The sequence below is a fragment of the Myxocyprinus asiaticus genome, chromosome 4 (genome assembly GCF_019703515.2).
Source record: "Myxocyprinus asiaticus isolate MX2 ecotype Aquarium Trade chromosome 4, UBuf_Myxa_2, whole genome shotgun sequence".
Taxonomy (NCBI): Eukaryota; Metazoa; Chordata; class Actinopteri; order Cypriniformes; family Catostomidae; genus Myxocyprinus; species Myxocyprinus asiaticus.
In genome coordinates this window covers 15,576,911-15,594,320 of record NC_059347.1, presented here as the reverse complement: position 1 = coordinate 15,594,320, position 17,410 = coordinate 15,576,911, and the positions used below count along the sequence as shown (strand labels likewise).

The following is a 17,410-nucleotide window of genomic DNA, read 5'->3' as shown; positions in this document are numbered from 1 at the left end:
ACAGACACATGCTTGAAGAAACACACTTTATTATATTTTTAAGAACAAATGACAGAAAAGCACCGTCTATGCACATGTCTGATGCACTGTTTTTTCAGAGGCATGCAGTCTCGTGGAACATGCGTATGTAAAGGGTTCTCATTCTTTCTTTGTTTCAGCCTTCTGAACATTTTTTGCAAGAATAGTATTGTCTCAATTCGCTTTATTTCCACAGAGCAGTTCATTGTGAGTGCAACTCTGCAGGGTCATTTTATATATAGCCTATACATCTGTGATTAAATCATAAAATAATACAAAAACACGATTACCTCGAACCATGCTTTATATTTCAGTGATAATTATAATCATTATAATTATTATATATACATTTATAATTGTTTTAGATCTTAATTTGTATTAGTAATTTTCCGCCTGTTGTCATAGACGGACAATTGCATGACGGTAAATGGAAAGGTGGTTATATATGATCATTTTCTTTTGACCACTTTGTTATTTTAATTTATTTACATTTTTCATTTTTTAAATAAATACATTAAATGGGGGAGTCACGTGATGCCATGCAAGGATCGGTCATGTGAACAGCAAGCTCTGAGCACTTTGCTAGTTTTAATACTTTTTATGACATAAACCGGTGAGATTCGATACACTCTGTTCCATAACTATATTTGGAGGACAATGTGTCAAAGAATTCAAAATCCTCGGGCTCTGGAGACATTAAAAGACACTTACGTACTCAAGCTGATGCCCCCGAGCAGGCCACGGGCCTGGGAGTCGACTTAGTCGGGGAAGTGCGGGAAATGCGGCGGGAGATGCTGAACATGTCGGCAATGCTGACAAAGGTTGTTGCTGACTTGGAGGATCTTGCTGTGATACGTCGATCGATCACCGCCATGGAGTTCACTGATGTGGTTACAAGAGTGGGGGATGTCAAGAAACAAGTCGATTACCTGGAGTCTTTGGAGAAGGAATTATCTGCTAATCTGCTAGCAACCAAGGTGGATTTGGAGCATTTCTGGGAGAAGTAGGAGGACATGGAAAACCATAGCCGGTGGAATAATGTCCGTATCGTAGGAGTCCCGGAGGGAGTAGAGGGACAGGATATGGTTAAATTCCTAGATGGGCTCTTTCCGAATCTACTCAACATAGCAGGCCAAAAGCTGGAAATAGAGCGAGCTCACAGGGTTCCTGCTTGGTGATCCACAGAGGGAGACAGGCCCCGATAAATTCTGGCCAAATTTCTGAGATCATCCGATAAAGATCTTGTGTTACGTGAGGCGAGGAGTAAAGGAAGTATTTCTTGGAAGAACCACAGCATTTTCTTGTTCCCAGACTTTGCGAACTCGACAAGAGAGAAACGTGATAGATTCAAGGAATGCAAGAAACATTTACATCAATGGAAGGTCGCTTTTGCACTGATATTTCCAGCCAAATTGAGAATAGATGCTAAGGATGGCCGTAAAATAGTCACATGCCCACAGCAAGTGATGTCCTTCATAAAGTCAATGGTGTAAGTCAACTTGTTGTACTCACGTTCGCTTGACTGTTTGAGGAACCTATGCACTTTTTTTGTGCTGGTTCCGCCTAGTGGCTGGAGTTTATTTTGTAGAGTAACACACCTTCAGGACAGTTTTATGGATGAATCTACACGCTCTTTGTGCTGCTTCCGCCTATCGGTTGGAGTTTATTTTGTGGAGTATTTCTTGCAAAGTCAATGGAGTAAGTCAACTTGTTTTACTCACGTTGCAGCCAAGTGGGCCGGCTCACTGAACATTTGCTTGACTGTTTGTGGAATCTGTGCACTTTTTTTGCGCTGGTTCTGCCTAGCGGCTGGAGTTTATTTTATAGAATAACACACCTTCAGAACAGTTTTATGGATGAATCTACACGCTCTTTGTGCTCATTCCGTCTATTGGCAGGAGTTTGTTTTATAGATTATCTTTTAATGTGTAATTCTGTCTCACAAAATTTGTATAGAAACACCGGACTTGAGCAATTCAATGGCAAAGTGGTCGCGAGGTTCTCATAGGCATGCATGGACTGTTTGAGTTTGGAGGGACGTACGCCAGTTGGTGCTGTTGTGTGCGAGATGAATGCGCACATTTTTTGTTTTTTTTTCTGTTTGTTTGGTTATGGGAGATGTTCGGGCTTTGATTGTTGCACTAATTTTGGAATGTGATCTTTATAATCTTGTTTTTGACACACAATCTATTTTTTCTTATATGTCAAAATGTCAAATGTTAATATGAGTGGATTGTCTCTCTCCACGTAGAATGTGAATGGGTTGGGGCACCCCATAAAAAGAAGGAAGGTTATTTCTCTTCTTAAGCGAAAGAAATATGATATAGTGTTTCTTCAAAAAACGAATCTTTCTCCGCAGGAAGCTGAAAAATTTGGGAGGATATAGGGTGGGCATGTATTCTTTAGTGCTGGCTCGAGTAAGAGCAGGGGAGTCATTATGCTGATAAGTAAACATCTACAAATGTCTCAAACAGATTAAAGATAAATTAGGAATTATTGTTTTAGCTGAAATTCAGGGACAAAATCTTATTTTGGCTAATATTTATGCACCTAACACTGATGATCAGGGCTTTTTTATAGATCTTGAAGGGATGTTGCAAGCTGCTAGCACCCCGCATGATATAATATTGGGAGGAGACTTTAATCGTTTGATGGAATCAGTCCTTGATCATAGTGAAGCAAAAGTGTGCAAGCCCCCTAGAGCAACATTGTTGCTTCACAGTATGTGTAAAAATCTTGGTCTTAAAGATATTTGGAGACTTTTGAACCCATCTGGTAGGGACTATACATTATTTATCAGTCCATATGATTTACTCTAGAATAGATTTAATAACGTAATGAATTTACAGACCTTGAAAATGTAAAAAGTCTATATAATTATGTTTCTGATTCCAAGGAGTCTTGTGGAGTGTCTCACAAAATCCATGTTTAAATAGATAATCTCTTGGGGATCTGAGAAAAATTGCTAATAAGGACACAGGAAGTAAAGAATACATTTTCAAACTTGTCAAGTTTTGCCTCCTACTAATTAAACTTGTTTAAGTTGTAGGGCATATGGGCAAAAGAATGAAAAATTTCTACGAAGAATGACTTGAATCCAGGATTTACACTGATACTTTCTTCCAAGTTATAAAAACTAAGACACAGAGGCCCGCAGTCCACACTGGAATTCCTCAGGGCAATAAATTTAAAGATGGCACCCTAAAGTTTGAATCAACCATGTGGAAATTAGACGAAATGCACATCTGCCTAAACTTAACAGTCTTGAGAACAAAGCAAGTTTCTCCAGGATAGCACAAAACCTTCTTTTACACCCCCTTCTTTAATTATCTTGAGGGGAGGACACTTTGACCACAGGCCCTCTGAAAAGCTGCCTTTGATTGGCATGGAGCCTCTTCGGGGTGTGAACCCCTGTCTGGACAACTCTCTGTTCTCTTCTCTCTCTTTTCTGCTCGATGAATTGCACACACGTGACGGGGAGTCACGAGTCTCCCTTGCGGGAGGCCCTGCTTCAAAGCCCCGCCTGATCATTCCAGCACTGAACTATACAGCATCCACGATCTTAAACAGAGGTCCGAAACATCGACGGAGCACAACCAGAACTTTCTATGGACCCAACCAAAGAACCAAAGCAACGCAACGAAATGCAATGGAACGTAAGTACACCTCCAGACTTTTGCTAGAAAGTGCTGGTGTTTTATTGAAATACTTTGGGTAAGCCGATTGCAAATCGAGGTATATTAAATGAAGTATTGATGGTTCTCAGGGCTTGGTCTATAGACTCATAACGTTAAATTTTCTTTGTTACAGATCATTTCCATTCACCTTCTGTTACAGCTTTCTCACCAACCTGTTTTTATTTTTGTCTATGTGTGTTAGTTTAGTTTTATGTTGTAGATTAGCAATAAAGTCTTGTTTGTATTCAAAGATAATTTGACTGTGGTATATTTTGAAATAATCTCATCAATTGATTCTTAAGATCTATGTGTCATATTATTTTCAATAGCTATGAGAATAATATTACTCTAAAGAGTTAACAGATGCGTCATATCAGCTCAGCGTGGCCGAGTGATTAGACTTACACCTTAATTCTTTCAATATTCCCTGAATTAATAATAATTCCCTTCTTGAACCAAAATTCTTTACATATGAATTGTGAGCAGATATAACAAGCCTGTTGTATTACATATTTAATGGTGGAGATTTTTTACTCAGATTTCTAATCTGATCATTTGTCATTTATCCTTCATATTATGGTGGTTGAATGCGGCCAGGATTCTTAAACGAATTACATATAATATTTGCATATAAAATCCTACACATTACTGGTGAAAATATGCGGGCAGTTTAATTTAAATGGTGAGCATATTGCAAATCACTCTTTGTGCTGTATTTTATATAATTCCCTACATACTATTGGTGATGAATGCTGGCAGTTGTAAATATACCCTGCCACAAAGTCGCTAATTTCCTACAATGCTGAACTACTTCACTGTTTATTTATTTAGTCCTGTGGTGTAACGCCTTCAGATAATATGAGAGAGAAAGAGATTTTCAGCATTAATAAACACAAAATAAGTTAAATCATTTCTTATTTATGTGGATGTTAGCATATGGGAATCTAATTGTTGCAAACAATGTTTAAAACAACTGAATACCTTGAAATGTACTGCTCAAATCCTGCTAAGCATTTTTCTAATTTGATTGTTGTACACACAGTTTTCATTAAAGGGATAGTTCACCATTATTTACTCACCCTCATGAAATCTCAGGTGTGTATGACTTTCTTTCTTCACCAGAACATATCTGAAGAAAATTATTAAATATCTCAGCTCAGTAGGTCCTTAAAATGCAAGTGGGTGGTGAGCCGACTTTTGAAGGTCCAAAAATCACAGACAGTCAGCATAAACGTCATCCATATGCCTCCAGCTGTTAAATTAATGTCTCATAAAGTGACACGGTCGCTTTGGTGCGAAAAAGATATTTAAGTACTTTTTTTTAACTCAAAATCATGCTTCCGGTCAGAAGCCGTACGCACGTGGGACGTAATCGCATTGGCATTTGAAACACATGAGAACTGAGGCACGTGCGACACACATGGAAGAGCAGCGCTGTTTACAACTGTGTAGGAGGAACGCTGTACAGAAGGTTAATTGGTTTTGGTTTAGATCTGTATTTATCTGTTTCTTTACTCACAATGGTGCATTTGTGTGCTTATCCTGGATGTCTCAACCGAGAGAATGTGAGATAACGTCCATAACATTCCAACGCGAATACCTCACACGAGAGACCGTGTCATCTCCACCCCCTCCTGAAGCTTACAGAAAGCGATGATTTAGAGACATGATAAACTGGTAGAAATTTGGCAATTGGTATACATTTTGGATTATCATCTGTATCGTGGTTATGCAAAACTGCCACCACATGGAAGAAATGTGCACTTCATTCTATTCACGTAACATGTACGCGGTACACATTCTGTTGGAGAAATAGAGGAGGAAGGCAGAGCGGCTTTATGTGAGACTAAGACATTTCAAGAAACAGGGGTTTTCAGGTACTGACAATTTTTCGGCAGCCGCCCAAGCTAAATTTCGGGCTGCTGAAGCAAATTCAATACTTCAGTCTCGCGTTGTGAATATGCTTCTCATCAGACACAATGGAGGAAGTCAAACATCTCAAATGGCGGGAGAGCCTGACATTCTAACAAACACTGACAAAGAAAACAACTGAAACAATGTGTCATGCGCCAACAATTATGTGTCATCTGTCATGCAGATTTTGTAAACTACACACAGGGTTGGGAGGGTTACTTTTTAAATATAATCCATTACAAATAAAGATTACTTGGTAAAAATGTAATCAGTAACTTAATCCAGTTACCTTAATAATGTTAATGTATTCAGATTTCTTTTAGTTACCTTTTTGATTACCTCAAGATCACATATGTGAATAAAGTCAAAAGAAAAGCTATATTTTCTCAAAGACATTTAATTATGTCTTCTGAATGTAAACAAACCATGTTTGAATAATGTTATGAGTGATGTAGCTATTATTATATACAGTTGTGGCATGGGGGGCATGGTCATGTGTCGGTCTGCGGGAGAGGGAGACCGGTAAGGCTCGTCACCTGGGCCGTAATTACCTCTAACACCTGTCTCTCATTATAGTGATGGCGGAGGGAGACCTGAAAAGGGATGCCAGAGCGTCAGAGTGGAGAGAGAGAGACAGGTGTTGACCACGCCCTCCATGCCACAACAGTATAAGAAAAAACATGAAAAACAGGGACACTGCCTCCTAATAGGAAAACAGAATATGAATTTATGTGAGACTAAGACATTTCAAGAAAGAGGGGTTTTCAGGTACTGACAATTTTTCGGCGGCCGCCCAAGCTAAATTTCAGGCTGCCGAAGCAAATTCAATTACATTAATTTCGCGTTCTGAATATTCTTCTCATCAGACACATGCAGCTGTGTTTCACGTGAGTTTCGTGCACGATATCACTGAAGCATGAAAGTGCGTGCAAGTCAAGCAGGATTCCAGATTAGGCTCCACACACAGACCGCAAGCAGCGGACTTTATCATTTTACGTCAGGAGGCTCTTTTGTTTTTTTTTGTTGTTGTTATAAATAAACATTTGTAATCTTGCTAGTAATCATAATTTGTACCAAATGTAATTGTAATCTGAATATGTTGGGGATTTATGTAACTGTAACAGATTACAGTTACATATTTTTTGTATCCTGTTATGTAACAACGTTACAAGTATTCCGTTACTCCCCAAGCCTGACTACACATCATCACCCCTAATAAAATTCAGTTCGAATAATGTTAGATATTAGAAAACAAACCGGCTTTGCTTTCAGATATTCAAATATTGACTTAAACCATTAAACTGAGATGACTTAAATGCATTAAGAGCCTAATGAATTGTTTTATAATAATAATAATACTAGTCAACAACATCAGACTGAAATGTAAAATTTAGCATTGTGGTAAGGTTGATTACCACATTTTGAATACCACCAATGTTTTTCAAGTTCCAAATAAGCGAAAATTATATAAGAGGTAGTTTTAGTTTATAAAGTATTTAATTCAATGACTGGAAATTTCAAAAATAAGCATTACAATAAGGTTATTTAATATATAACCAAATGTTTTTTGTTATTATTTATTTTTTTATTTTTTTATAAATGAACTACACTATATTGCCAAAAGTATTCGCTCACCCATCCAAATAATTGAATTCAGGTGTTCCAATCACTTCCATGGTCACAGGTGTATAAAATGAAGCACCTAGGCATGCAGACTGCTTCTACAAACATTTGTGAAAGAATGGGCCGCTCTCAGGAGCTCAGTGAATTCCAGCGTGGTACTGTGATAGGATGCCACCTGTGCAACAAGTCCAGTCATGAAATTTCCTCGCTACTAAATATTCCACAGTCAACTGTCAGTGGTATTATAACAAAGTGAAAGTGATTGGGAATGACAGCAACTCAGCCACGAAGTGGTAGGCCACGTAAAATGACAGAGCGGGGTCAGCGGATGCTGAGGCGCATAGTGCGCAGAGGTCGCCAACTTTCTGCAGAGTCAGTCGCTACAGACCTCCAAAGTTCATGTGGCTTTCAGATTAGCTCAAGAACAGTGCGTAGAGAGCTTCATGGAATGGGTTTCCATGGCCGAGCAGCTGCATCCAAGCCATACATCACCAAGTGCAATGCAAAGCGTCGGATGCAGTGGTGTAAAGCACGCCGCCACTGGACTCTAGAGCAGTGGAGACGCGTTCTCTGGAGTGACGAATCATGCTTCTCCATCTGGCAATCTGATGGACGAGTCTGGGTTTGGCGGTTGCCAGGAGAACGGTACTTGTCTGGCTGCATTGTGCCAACTGTGAAGTTTGGTGGAGGAGGGATTATGGTGTGGGGTTGTTTTTCAGGAGCTGGGCTTGGCCTCTTAGTTCCAGTGAAAGGAACTCTGAATGCTTCAGCATACCAAGAGATTTTGGACAATTCCATGCTCCCAACTTTGTGGGAACAGTTTGGGGATGGCCCCTTCCTGTTCCAACATGACTGCACACCAGTGCACAAAGCAAGGTCCATAAAGACATGGATGAGCGAGTTTGGTGTGGAAGAACTTGACTGGCCTGCACAGAGTCCTGACCTCAACCCGATAGAGCACCTTTGGGATGAATTTCAGCGACGACTGTGAGCCAGGCCTTCTCGTCCAACATCAGTGTCTGACCTCACAAATGCGCTTCTGGAAGAATGGTCAAAAATTCCCATAAACACACTCCTAAACCTTGTGGAAAGCCTTTCCAGAAAAGTTGAAGCTGTTATAGCTGCAAAGGGTGGGCTGACGTCATATTAAACCCTATGGATTAAGAATGGGATGTCACTTAAGTTCATATGCGTCTAAAGGCAGGTGAGCGAATACTTTTGGCAATATAGTGTATATGGTAATATATATCATTATCGTGATATACAATTAGTGATATCGTTAAATAAGATTTTGGTCATATCGTCCACCCCTACGCTAGATATCGATGGTGTTTTTGCTAACTGTCCGTGATTTTTGGAGCTTCAAAAATCAGATCACCATCCACTTGCATTTTAAGGACCTACTGAGCTAAAATATTTTTCTAGTTTTCTTCAAATGTGTTCTGGTGAAGAAAGAAAGTCATACACACCTGGGATATCATGAGTATGAGTAAATAATGAGAGAATTTTCATTTTTGGGTGAACTATCCCTTTAACTCATATTAATAGAGAGACTAGTGGAACAAACTAGTGGAATGAAAAAGTTGATTAAAAGTGGTGAAAAACTCAAAATTGTGACCAGCTACAGCCTAAAAAAAAAAACTCACTCTTTCCCTTATACAAATATATAAAGTTTAGCCAAAAAATATTGATACTGGGGGAAAAAAGCTAATGTCTACATCAATTTGTTGACACAATATTAGAGCTTTTTTATCCAAGACCCATTGTCCTTGTGTCATTTGCTTAATGTACTCCACCACAGGTAAGCTTTAAGGGTGAATACTTGTTTCTGTGGCAACAAAAGTTCAATGTTTGCTAAGACAATGTGAATAGTTGCAGCAAATCCAAGTACACTCACTCATATTCACTGTGTTTAGATTTGTCAGGCCCCAGGCGAAACCAGCCCTCCTCTTGCTGTGCAGACTGAAGCTTGTTGATGTTGAACAGGACCTGAAGGAAAATGATTAGTGACAATTAGCTGTCAAAGCAACCAAAGCTAAAGACAGCAATTGGAGCATTTATTATAGGGCAATGTCACAATGAACATCTGTCAGACAGAAGGCACAAATGGAGTGTTATGAAACTGTGACTAATATAATATTTAAAGCAAATATTAAATAAATAGTTCACTCAAAAATGTAACTTTTGTCATCATTTGCTTATCCTCAAGTAAATAAAATATCTTCCCCTCCACTATAGTTTTCACTCAATTAAAAAAGGCTAACAAATAAGCGTCTCACCAGACTTGATGTCATTGACAAGACGCAAGAACTTAGGATGCTTAATTGACGTCTAACATGCCGTGATGCGTCTTGACGCACTATTTTTGAATCGAACAAGAGCCTGAACGAGATTCGAGCACTATAGGATGGGTTTTCAGCAAATAACACCTTCAATTTTGGTCAGATCCCCACAAGTATGTCTTCAGAAGACTTAGGGGTGGATTCACTAAACAGTTGGGCCACTTTTGCGTGGTATTTCAGCACAAAGACCTGCACTTTTATTCACTAACCATTATCATTCCTTTCGTCCAAACATGTCTCCTTTCTGTGTAAATTAGGCTCTATATTATACAATTATAGATTGCGCATCATTCACAAAAATTGCCAGTTGCAATTTATATCGCACAATTATCGGCAGATGAAAGTAGGCGATAAAATGTATTTTATTTAACAGACATGTTTGTGTATATTTTCTATTGAACAAATCAGCATTAATTAATCAAATAATGATCAAATGATGGAGAAGGGTGTTATAACTTGGCATATATCCAGACACACAATGTAGTCAAGCACACTTTCAGGTGTCTGGATCAAAAGATTGGAGTTATGCTGTAGCTACGGTCCAGGCAGATTGTGTCAGATCACGGTTGTCTGCAACATTCTCCACAATATAATGCTAAGAATTGGCTCGGAATTGCACATGCAAATTGCGTTCATCAGAAATGTTGTTTGTGCGTCTGTGTAATCAGTCTTGCTCAACCCGCTCCGAGCAAGATTCGAACCGGCATCAGCCAGTATGGGAGGTGGGCACGCTAACAAGAGGGTTAAAGGCTACAGCCTCTAGTGTCAGTCACTAGTGTGCCTCTTGAGGCCAGGGTAGTGAGGTTTACACATACCACACAGCTATATCGTTCCAGCTGGCTCCCGTTACACTCACCCCCTAAACCTCACTCCCATCCGGGTCACAGCACCACTGTAACCAGTCCTGCTCGACCCGCTCAGTACGTGATTCGAACCGGCATCAGCCAGTATGGGAGGCGAGCGTGCTAATGAAGAGACTAAAGGATACAGCCTCTAGCGTCAGTTGCTAGTGCACCTCTTCAGGGCAGGGTAGTGAGGTTTACACATACCGCACAGCTATCACGTACCAGCTAGCTCCCGTTACACTCACCCCCCTAAACCTCACTCCCATCTGTATCATGGCACCACTGTAACTGGTCCTGCTGGATCCGCTCAGAGCGAGATTCGAACCGGCGTAAGCCGGCATGGGTGGCGGGCGCGCTAACGAGGAGGCTAAAGGATACAGCCTCTAACGTCAGTCGCTAGCGCGTCTCGAGGCCAGCAGAGTGAGGTTTACAAATACTGCATAGCTATCACGTTCCAGATGGCTACCGTTACACTCACCCCCCTAAACCTCACTCCCATCCGGATCACGGCACCACTGTAACCAGTCCTGCCTGACCCGCTCAGAACGTGATTCAAACTGGCATCAGTCAGTATGGGAGGCGAGCGTGCTAACGAAGAGACTAAAGGATACAGCCTCTAGTGTCAGTCACTAGTGTGCCTCTTGAGGCCAGGGTAGTGAGGTTTACACATACCACACAGCTATATCGTTCCAGCTGGCTCCCGTTACACTCACCCCCTAAACCTCACTCCCATCTGGGTCACGGCACCACTGTAACCAGTCCTGCTCGACCCGCTCAGTACGTGATTCGAACCGGCATCAGCCAGTATGGGAGGCGAGCGTGCTAATGAAGAGACTAAAGGATACAGCCTCTAGCGTCAGTTGCTAGTGCGCCTCTTCAGGGCAGGGTAGTGAGGTTTACACATACCGCACAGCTATCACGTACCAGCTGGCTCCCGTTACACTCACCCCCCTAAACCTCACTCCCATCTGTATCATGGCACCACTGTAACTGGTCCTGCTGGACCCACTCAGAGCGAGATTTGAACCGGCGTCAGCCGGCATGGGTGGCGGGCACGCTAACGAGGAAGCTAAAGGATACAGCCTCTAACGTCAGTCGCTAGTGCGTCTCAAGGCCAGGGGAGTGAGGTTTACATATACCGCATAGCTATCACTTTCCAGATGGCTACCGTTACACTCACCTCCCTAAACCTCACTCCCATCCGGGTCACGGCACCACTGTAACCGGTCCTGCTCGACCCGCTCCGAGCATGATTCGAACCAGCGTCAGCCGGCATGGGAAAGAACTGGCATGCAGCAAAACATGGAGAACTCTATAACTAACAATCTTGTGCAAAAGAAAATGTCTATTCTGTGTAGTCACCTTCCCCAGGAAGTCATTTCTGCTGACTAGGTCCCAGTCCCACACCTCCACACTCAACAGACTGTCAGCCAACATCTCATCCAGCTGAAACTCGAAACTCTCATTCCAGCGAGGGTAACAGGACTTTTTCACCACCTGCAGGAATCAGGGCCATGGTCATCAGTAACAGACAAACAGATATAACTGTGTAGCAGATGAAGCTGGAAACATATAGAAATACAGTATATCCTTACCGCACTCTCATATGTTTTGCCATTGTATCTCACTCTGACAAAAGGGTCAGAGGCCCCGTTGCGATCCTTTTTTGCAAGATCTCTAGAAACAAACACAAAAGAACATGACGCTGCACACAAATCCAAATGTAAACCTTATGCTTAAATAGGATTCCTTTGTCATTGTTTCTATAGTTTCACTGTCAAAACAAAATACACAAAACTGGCTAATTGGCTTTAAACCATAGAAGGTTTTAAAGCATGGATCAATTTAAATACATGATGATTATGTGCTAAAGTCATAACTAGATTTGATTTTTAATAGCGTTATTGATTTAATGTGTTACTTCAGTGTGATTAATTATATTAAATATATTACAAAGATTAACACAATTAATCATGTCCCCAGACAGTAATAAGGAATATTCCTACCATCAGAGCAATTCAAGCTTGAAGTACCACCTGTTTTCAGCAGGGGGCAGTAAGCTAAACTCTAGCTGTATAGGCAATGCGCAGCTGTACAGACAGAAAACCACACTCAGGCTTGGCCCATTGTTCAAAGGGGCCCCGGTTTTTTCCTGGCAGGAAGCAGATGGCCTAACCCCACCCCATCCCTAATCCTAACCATATGGTGCCTATAAGTACCCTGCCAGGAACAACCTGAGCCACCATTCTCCCATCGCGTTATGCTTGCATGACACTAGCGACAGCACAAGTTGAGGATGTGCTCTTGCGTTCAAACACAGCTGGATAGAGCACAATTACGAATACAGGGATCTCGAGACTAAGTTTCAAAGTTTCTATGTTTCAAACTATGTTTTACTTGACACAGCAACCTAAAACGCTGTGTTTATTACGCAATGTATTTTTTTGTGTATTTTTATCAGAATTATTATTTGTATTATATATATTATATTTGTCATTATTTAAATATAACTATTTATAATTATTTAATTGTAATAAATTGAATTATTGCTATTTGAGGGCTTTCTCTTAAAAACAATGTGATTAATTGTGATTAATTAATTAATTGACATATGTAATTTGATTACAAAAAATGTATGATTGACAACCCTAATTTTTATCCTTTTCGGAAGAAAATGTGAGTGGTGCTTCCCGTACAAAACTCACTGCAACGATGCTAGGATGTAGTGGGTGGTTGCCAGGGCATTGCTATGGGTTGCTATGATGTTCAGAGTGATTTTAGCATTGCTATACGGTTGCTAGGGGGTTCTTTGTCTGTTGCTAGGACATTTCTATGTATTTGCTAAGATATTTTGGGTGGTTGATTGGTGGTTGCTTACTGGCCCATGCCACTAGACAGTGTTAGGTAGCAGCATGCGTTCAAGCATTATTTACTGTATCTCTATATCACAGACAGAGCTCAATTTAGGTACCAAAGTTTATTACTTTGATCTAGGGGATTGTTCAAATCTCTAAACCCTAAACCTTAGCAAGCACCAAGAAAGAACATGATTTTTTTGTCAGAAATCCTTTGCTGTTGAGGAAGCTCAGCTCCCCATAGCTCCTCACCTCGCCTCCAGCACTTGGCAGCAAAGCTTTCGTGGGATATCTCCATCACCGAGCACTGATATCTGCAGGTGAATCTCCCCTTGTACCTCCTCATCTGGGTCAATCTCCGTCAGGTTCATCCACCCGTCTACACCTGAACACAACATTACAAGGAGCTGAACATGTGGAGGTTGTAAACTGCAGAAGACTGGTTGTAAACATTGAAATGTATCACATAGAGGCCACTTTTATCCAAAGCTAATTACGGTAGGCTAAAAAAAAACAGGGCTCAGGGCAAAAATGCCTCTTTTTAATCTGTTATCTAACACTGGATATATTTTGAAATTTTATATTAGGTCCATGTAGTGATGGGTTCAGTGTTGGTTTTGTTTCTCAGAGAGGGGTTGTTGAATATGTAGCTAATATCAAAAACACTAAAATCCAATTCAAACTACTCCAAAATCTACTGTGATGGTAGACAGTAGAGAGATATATGATCTAACATTCTAGCAGAGCATTAATTGTGTTAAGATCTCATGTGCACTATTTACAGCTACTTCTGTATTTTATGTTGATTTGATTTTATAGGTAACAACCATAATTATTTAGATTTAGAAATTATTTGTAATTAAAAAAATGCCCCTGAATATAAATTCCAGGGGGAAAATATTGCCCTTAACAAAAGTGCCTCAACGGTCCTGTCACTTAAAGCGCCGTTCGTAGGTACAATGGTCCAGGTCCGACACTCAGCTTCCACTGCTCTATAATTTTACTTTATATATGCAAACTCACACACATACACATGATCTGATAAAGGAAAGTCAGCATGCACACAAACATATACACACACATGAGCCTAGGGTTGGGATAATTGTAACATATCATGCCCCTTCTCAGTATCTCTGGCTTTAAGAGGATTAGGGTAATAGAATTAATGGCCTTGCTGTATTTCTACATCTCACCAACAGTATTTACTGACATGAGACCTTATATCCATGTACTATACATGCATGTTAAAAGTTAAACAGGCCATTTACTACATTTCCTTTAGTCCACTAATAATATTATATTAGTCATGATCTTTGTGGCAAAAACAGTCGTGATTTAGATTCCAATGACCATTTTCCACACTCTCTCTGATCCTTAGCTCTGAAGCATGCTCTATGCAAGTTTGTGTGTGCAAACACTTGTTATGCAAGTGTTTACATGTCATGTTCTGCAACACCACTACACACTGTATTATTCTCAGCATTACCAGAAGGGGCGCTATATCGGGCTATAAATTTACCTCATCCACACAAATTGCCGAACTTAATAAGCACAAATAGACCTATATTTCAGTTTTCTAGAAAACTGAATGTGTTATTTGTTAGCAAAAGAAAAATGTGATTAATTGCGAGATTTAATTATAATATATATATAAAAAAAATATTTGAATCGCTTGACATCCCTGCTTTTTACTTTAGTAACCCTTCTGTATTTAAGAAATATGGCCCTGATTTCAGAGAGCAGTTCTTAAGTAGCTGTTGAAGGCCGTTTTTAACATTTGGCTAAGAGCTTGTCAACATGCTGGCTGATATCCCAAGGATCCAATAGACCACTCATGGCCAACCTCTCTGAATTTTAAAGTGAGGAGATTCTTTGGCTTCCCCTGATATGGACATGAGGTTTGTTTATCCCTGTGGACTGGTAGGCAGTTTTTTATCTCGATTAATATTCCAGCGTATCATTCGTCAAGGTCCGTTTACTTTATTGCTCTGTTGAGTGGCCCTAAAATAAATTGGGCCTGGCCAAGCAAAACCTTTCCACTTATCAGAATGGAAAGAAGGCTCCTTGCTGCTTTCGATGTATTAGTGTGGTTTCAAACGTGACTATCTGAAGTTTCATATATTTCATATTTTCGATTTTACAGTTTGAGCTGAATGAAGCTCAGTGAAATGTTAAAGCTTGAAATTTACCAGACAATACAGATTGATTTTAAAAAAACAGAAGAGAGAATGCTGTTGAAAAAACACTGTTTGTTGTTGTTGTTGTTCAAAAGACTGAAGTAGAGCGCAACAGAAGTAAAAATCCCATTCATTTTTTCCACAGACAAATTGAATTTCAACGATAACTTATAAACTTTTAAAGACAGACCATGAGCTCTGAGGTTGTTCATCGATGGTATACGCTTCCGTTGAAGTCATCAGTCTGCGTTATTTTAACATACGTTTTTAAAAATCATGTTTGATAGCAGAATTCCTGTAAACTATATTGTTTCTATACTTAAAATCAACAACTTAAAATCAATAGTTTTATATATTTCCATCGCTTTCTAATCGATTACATAATTCACAATGCTTTATGGCATTGTAGTTTGTGCCCTCGTCAAAGACGTTAAATACACAGTCTTTTGTCCAATTTTAAAATACTTTTTGCTTCAAAACAAAGTTTAATGTTGTGATTCACTTTGGAACTGGTTGGTTTGGTTCATGGCTTAGAACTCTTTTATGAAGGATTTTGTGAAAAGTCAATGGAAGAAATTAATGGGAAAAATACTTCCAGAACCCAGATGGCTGAAAACGTAGGCCTCTGTTGCACTCTGTCGAATAGAAAATGAATGTGATGCAAAATCGCTGTAATAGACAGTCTGTAATGGCCAATATTATGTTAAATCTTCCAGACTAAAACAACCAAATTGTTTTGGTTACAAAAACGTGATGACCATGCAGACATTTTTCCACAAACCACGGCCACAAGCACCCTTTGAAATCCATTTTATTAAAGGAAGAGATCTGTGAAAAAGGAGCTCTATTAAACTAAAAAGCTAAAATATTTACCACAATAATGTAACAGATATTCTCTGAGGTAATAAGAAAATGAAACATCAGTATTCAACCACTACACTGAACTGAGGTAGAAAGCATTGAGTGACAGTCTCTTGGCAGTTAAAGGTCTGCCTCATAAATATGTTCAAAAAGAATGGCCCACTCACACACACAAACACAGGGCCAACCTTTAAAGAGTCAAGGTCTCTGCTTCAAATAGATGCCAATACACTAGCCAAAACCCTTTATAATGCCTTATAGCACATTTATACTTCATCTGAACTTTCAGGCTAAATATTAAAAACAACAATGCAGAGGGGCCTGGGTAGCTCAGCGAATATTGACGCCGACTACCACAACTGGAGTCGTGAGTTCGAATCCAGGGTGTGCTGAGTGACTCCAGCCAGGTCTCCTAAGCGACCAAATTGGCCCGGTTGCTAGGGAGGGTAGAGTCACATGGGGTAACCTCCTCGTGGTTGCGATTAGTGGTTCTTGCTCTCAGTGGGGCGTGTGGTAAGTTGTGCGTGGATCACAGAGAGTAGCATGAGCCTCCACATGCTGTGAGTCTCCACGGTGTCATGCACAACAAGCCACATGATAAGATGCCCGGATTGACTGTCTCAGAAGTGGAGAAGACTGAGACTTGTCCTCCGCCACCCGGATTGAGGTGAGTAACCGCGCCAGCATGAGGACCTATTAAATTTGGGCATTCCAAATTGGGGAGAAAAGAGGAAAAAAAAAAATAAATAAAAATAAAAAAACAATGCAGAAACAAAATACAGTATGTAAACACATAATTATATTAATAATTATCCAGGTATGGTCAGAGACCATATATTTTTGACAATTCATGTTTTTTTTGAAGAGTGTTAACACTCCATTAACTTTAACACTCCATTCTCTTCCCACTTTAGTTATCATCTCTTTAAGTTTTGATCTCTCCTTACTATACTTTATATACTTCACAATCACATGCTCAACATTTTATTTACATTTATATTTTACGCATTTATCCATTTTTATTTTATTAATGATTAATAAAGTATTGTTTAAGTCTGTTTGTCCAAACTTAAGTCTGTAATAAATTACTTCTCTTCT

At 39.8% G+C, this 17,410-nt stretch overlaps 1 protein-coding gene across 1 annotated transcript in view; it reads right to left on the bottom strand.

Annotated features, from left to right (window-relative positions):
- Positions 1–17,410, bottom strand: part of LOC127439848 (ras GTPase-activating protein 4-like) — a 69,876-nt gene that overhangs the window by 26,051 nt on the left and 26,415 nt on the right. The window contains exons 5-8 of the mRNA XM_051696102.1: positions 13,527–13,659; positions 12,015–12,096; positions 11,782–11,916; positions 9,130–9,221 (exon numbers count right to left, since the gene is read on the bottom strand). Coding sequence (XP_051552062.1) covers positions 9,130–9,221; positions 11,782–11,916; positions 12,015–12,096; positions 13,527–13,659 — 442 coding nt within the window. The remainder of the gene's footprint in view (positions 1–9,129; positions 9,222–11,781; positions 11,917–12,014; positions 12,097–13,526; positions 13,660–17,410) is intronic.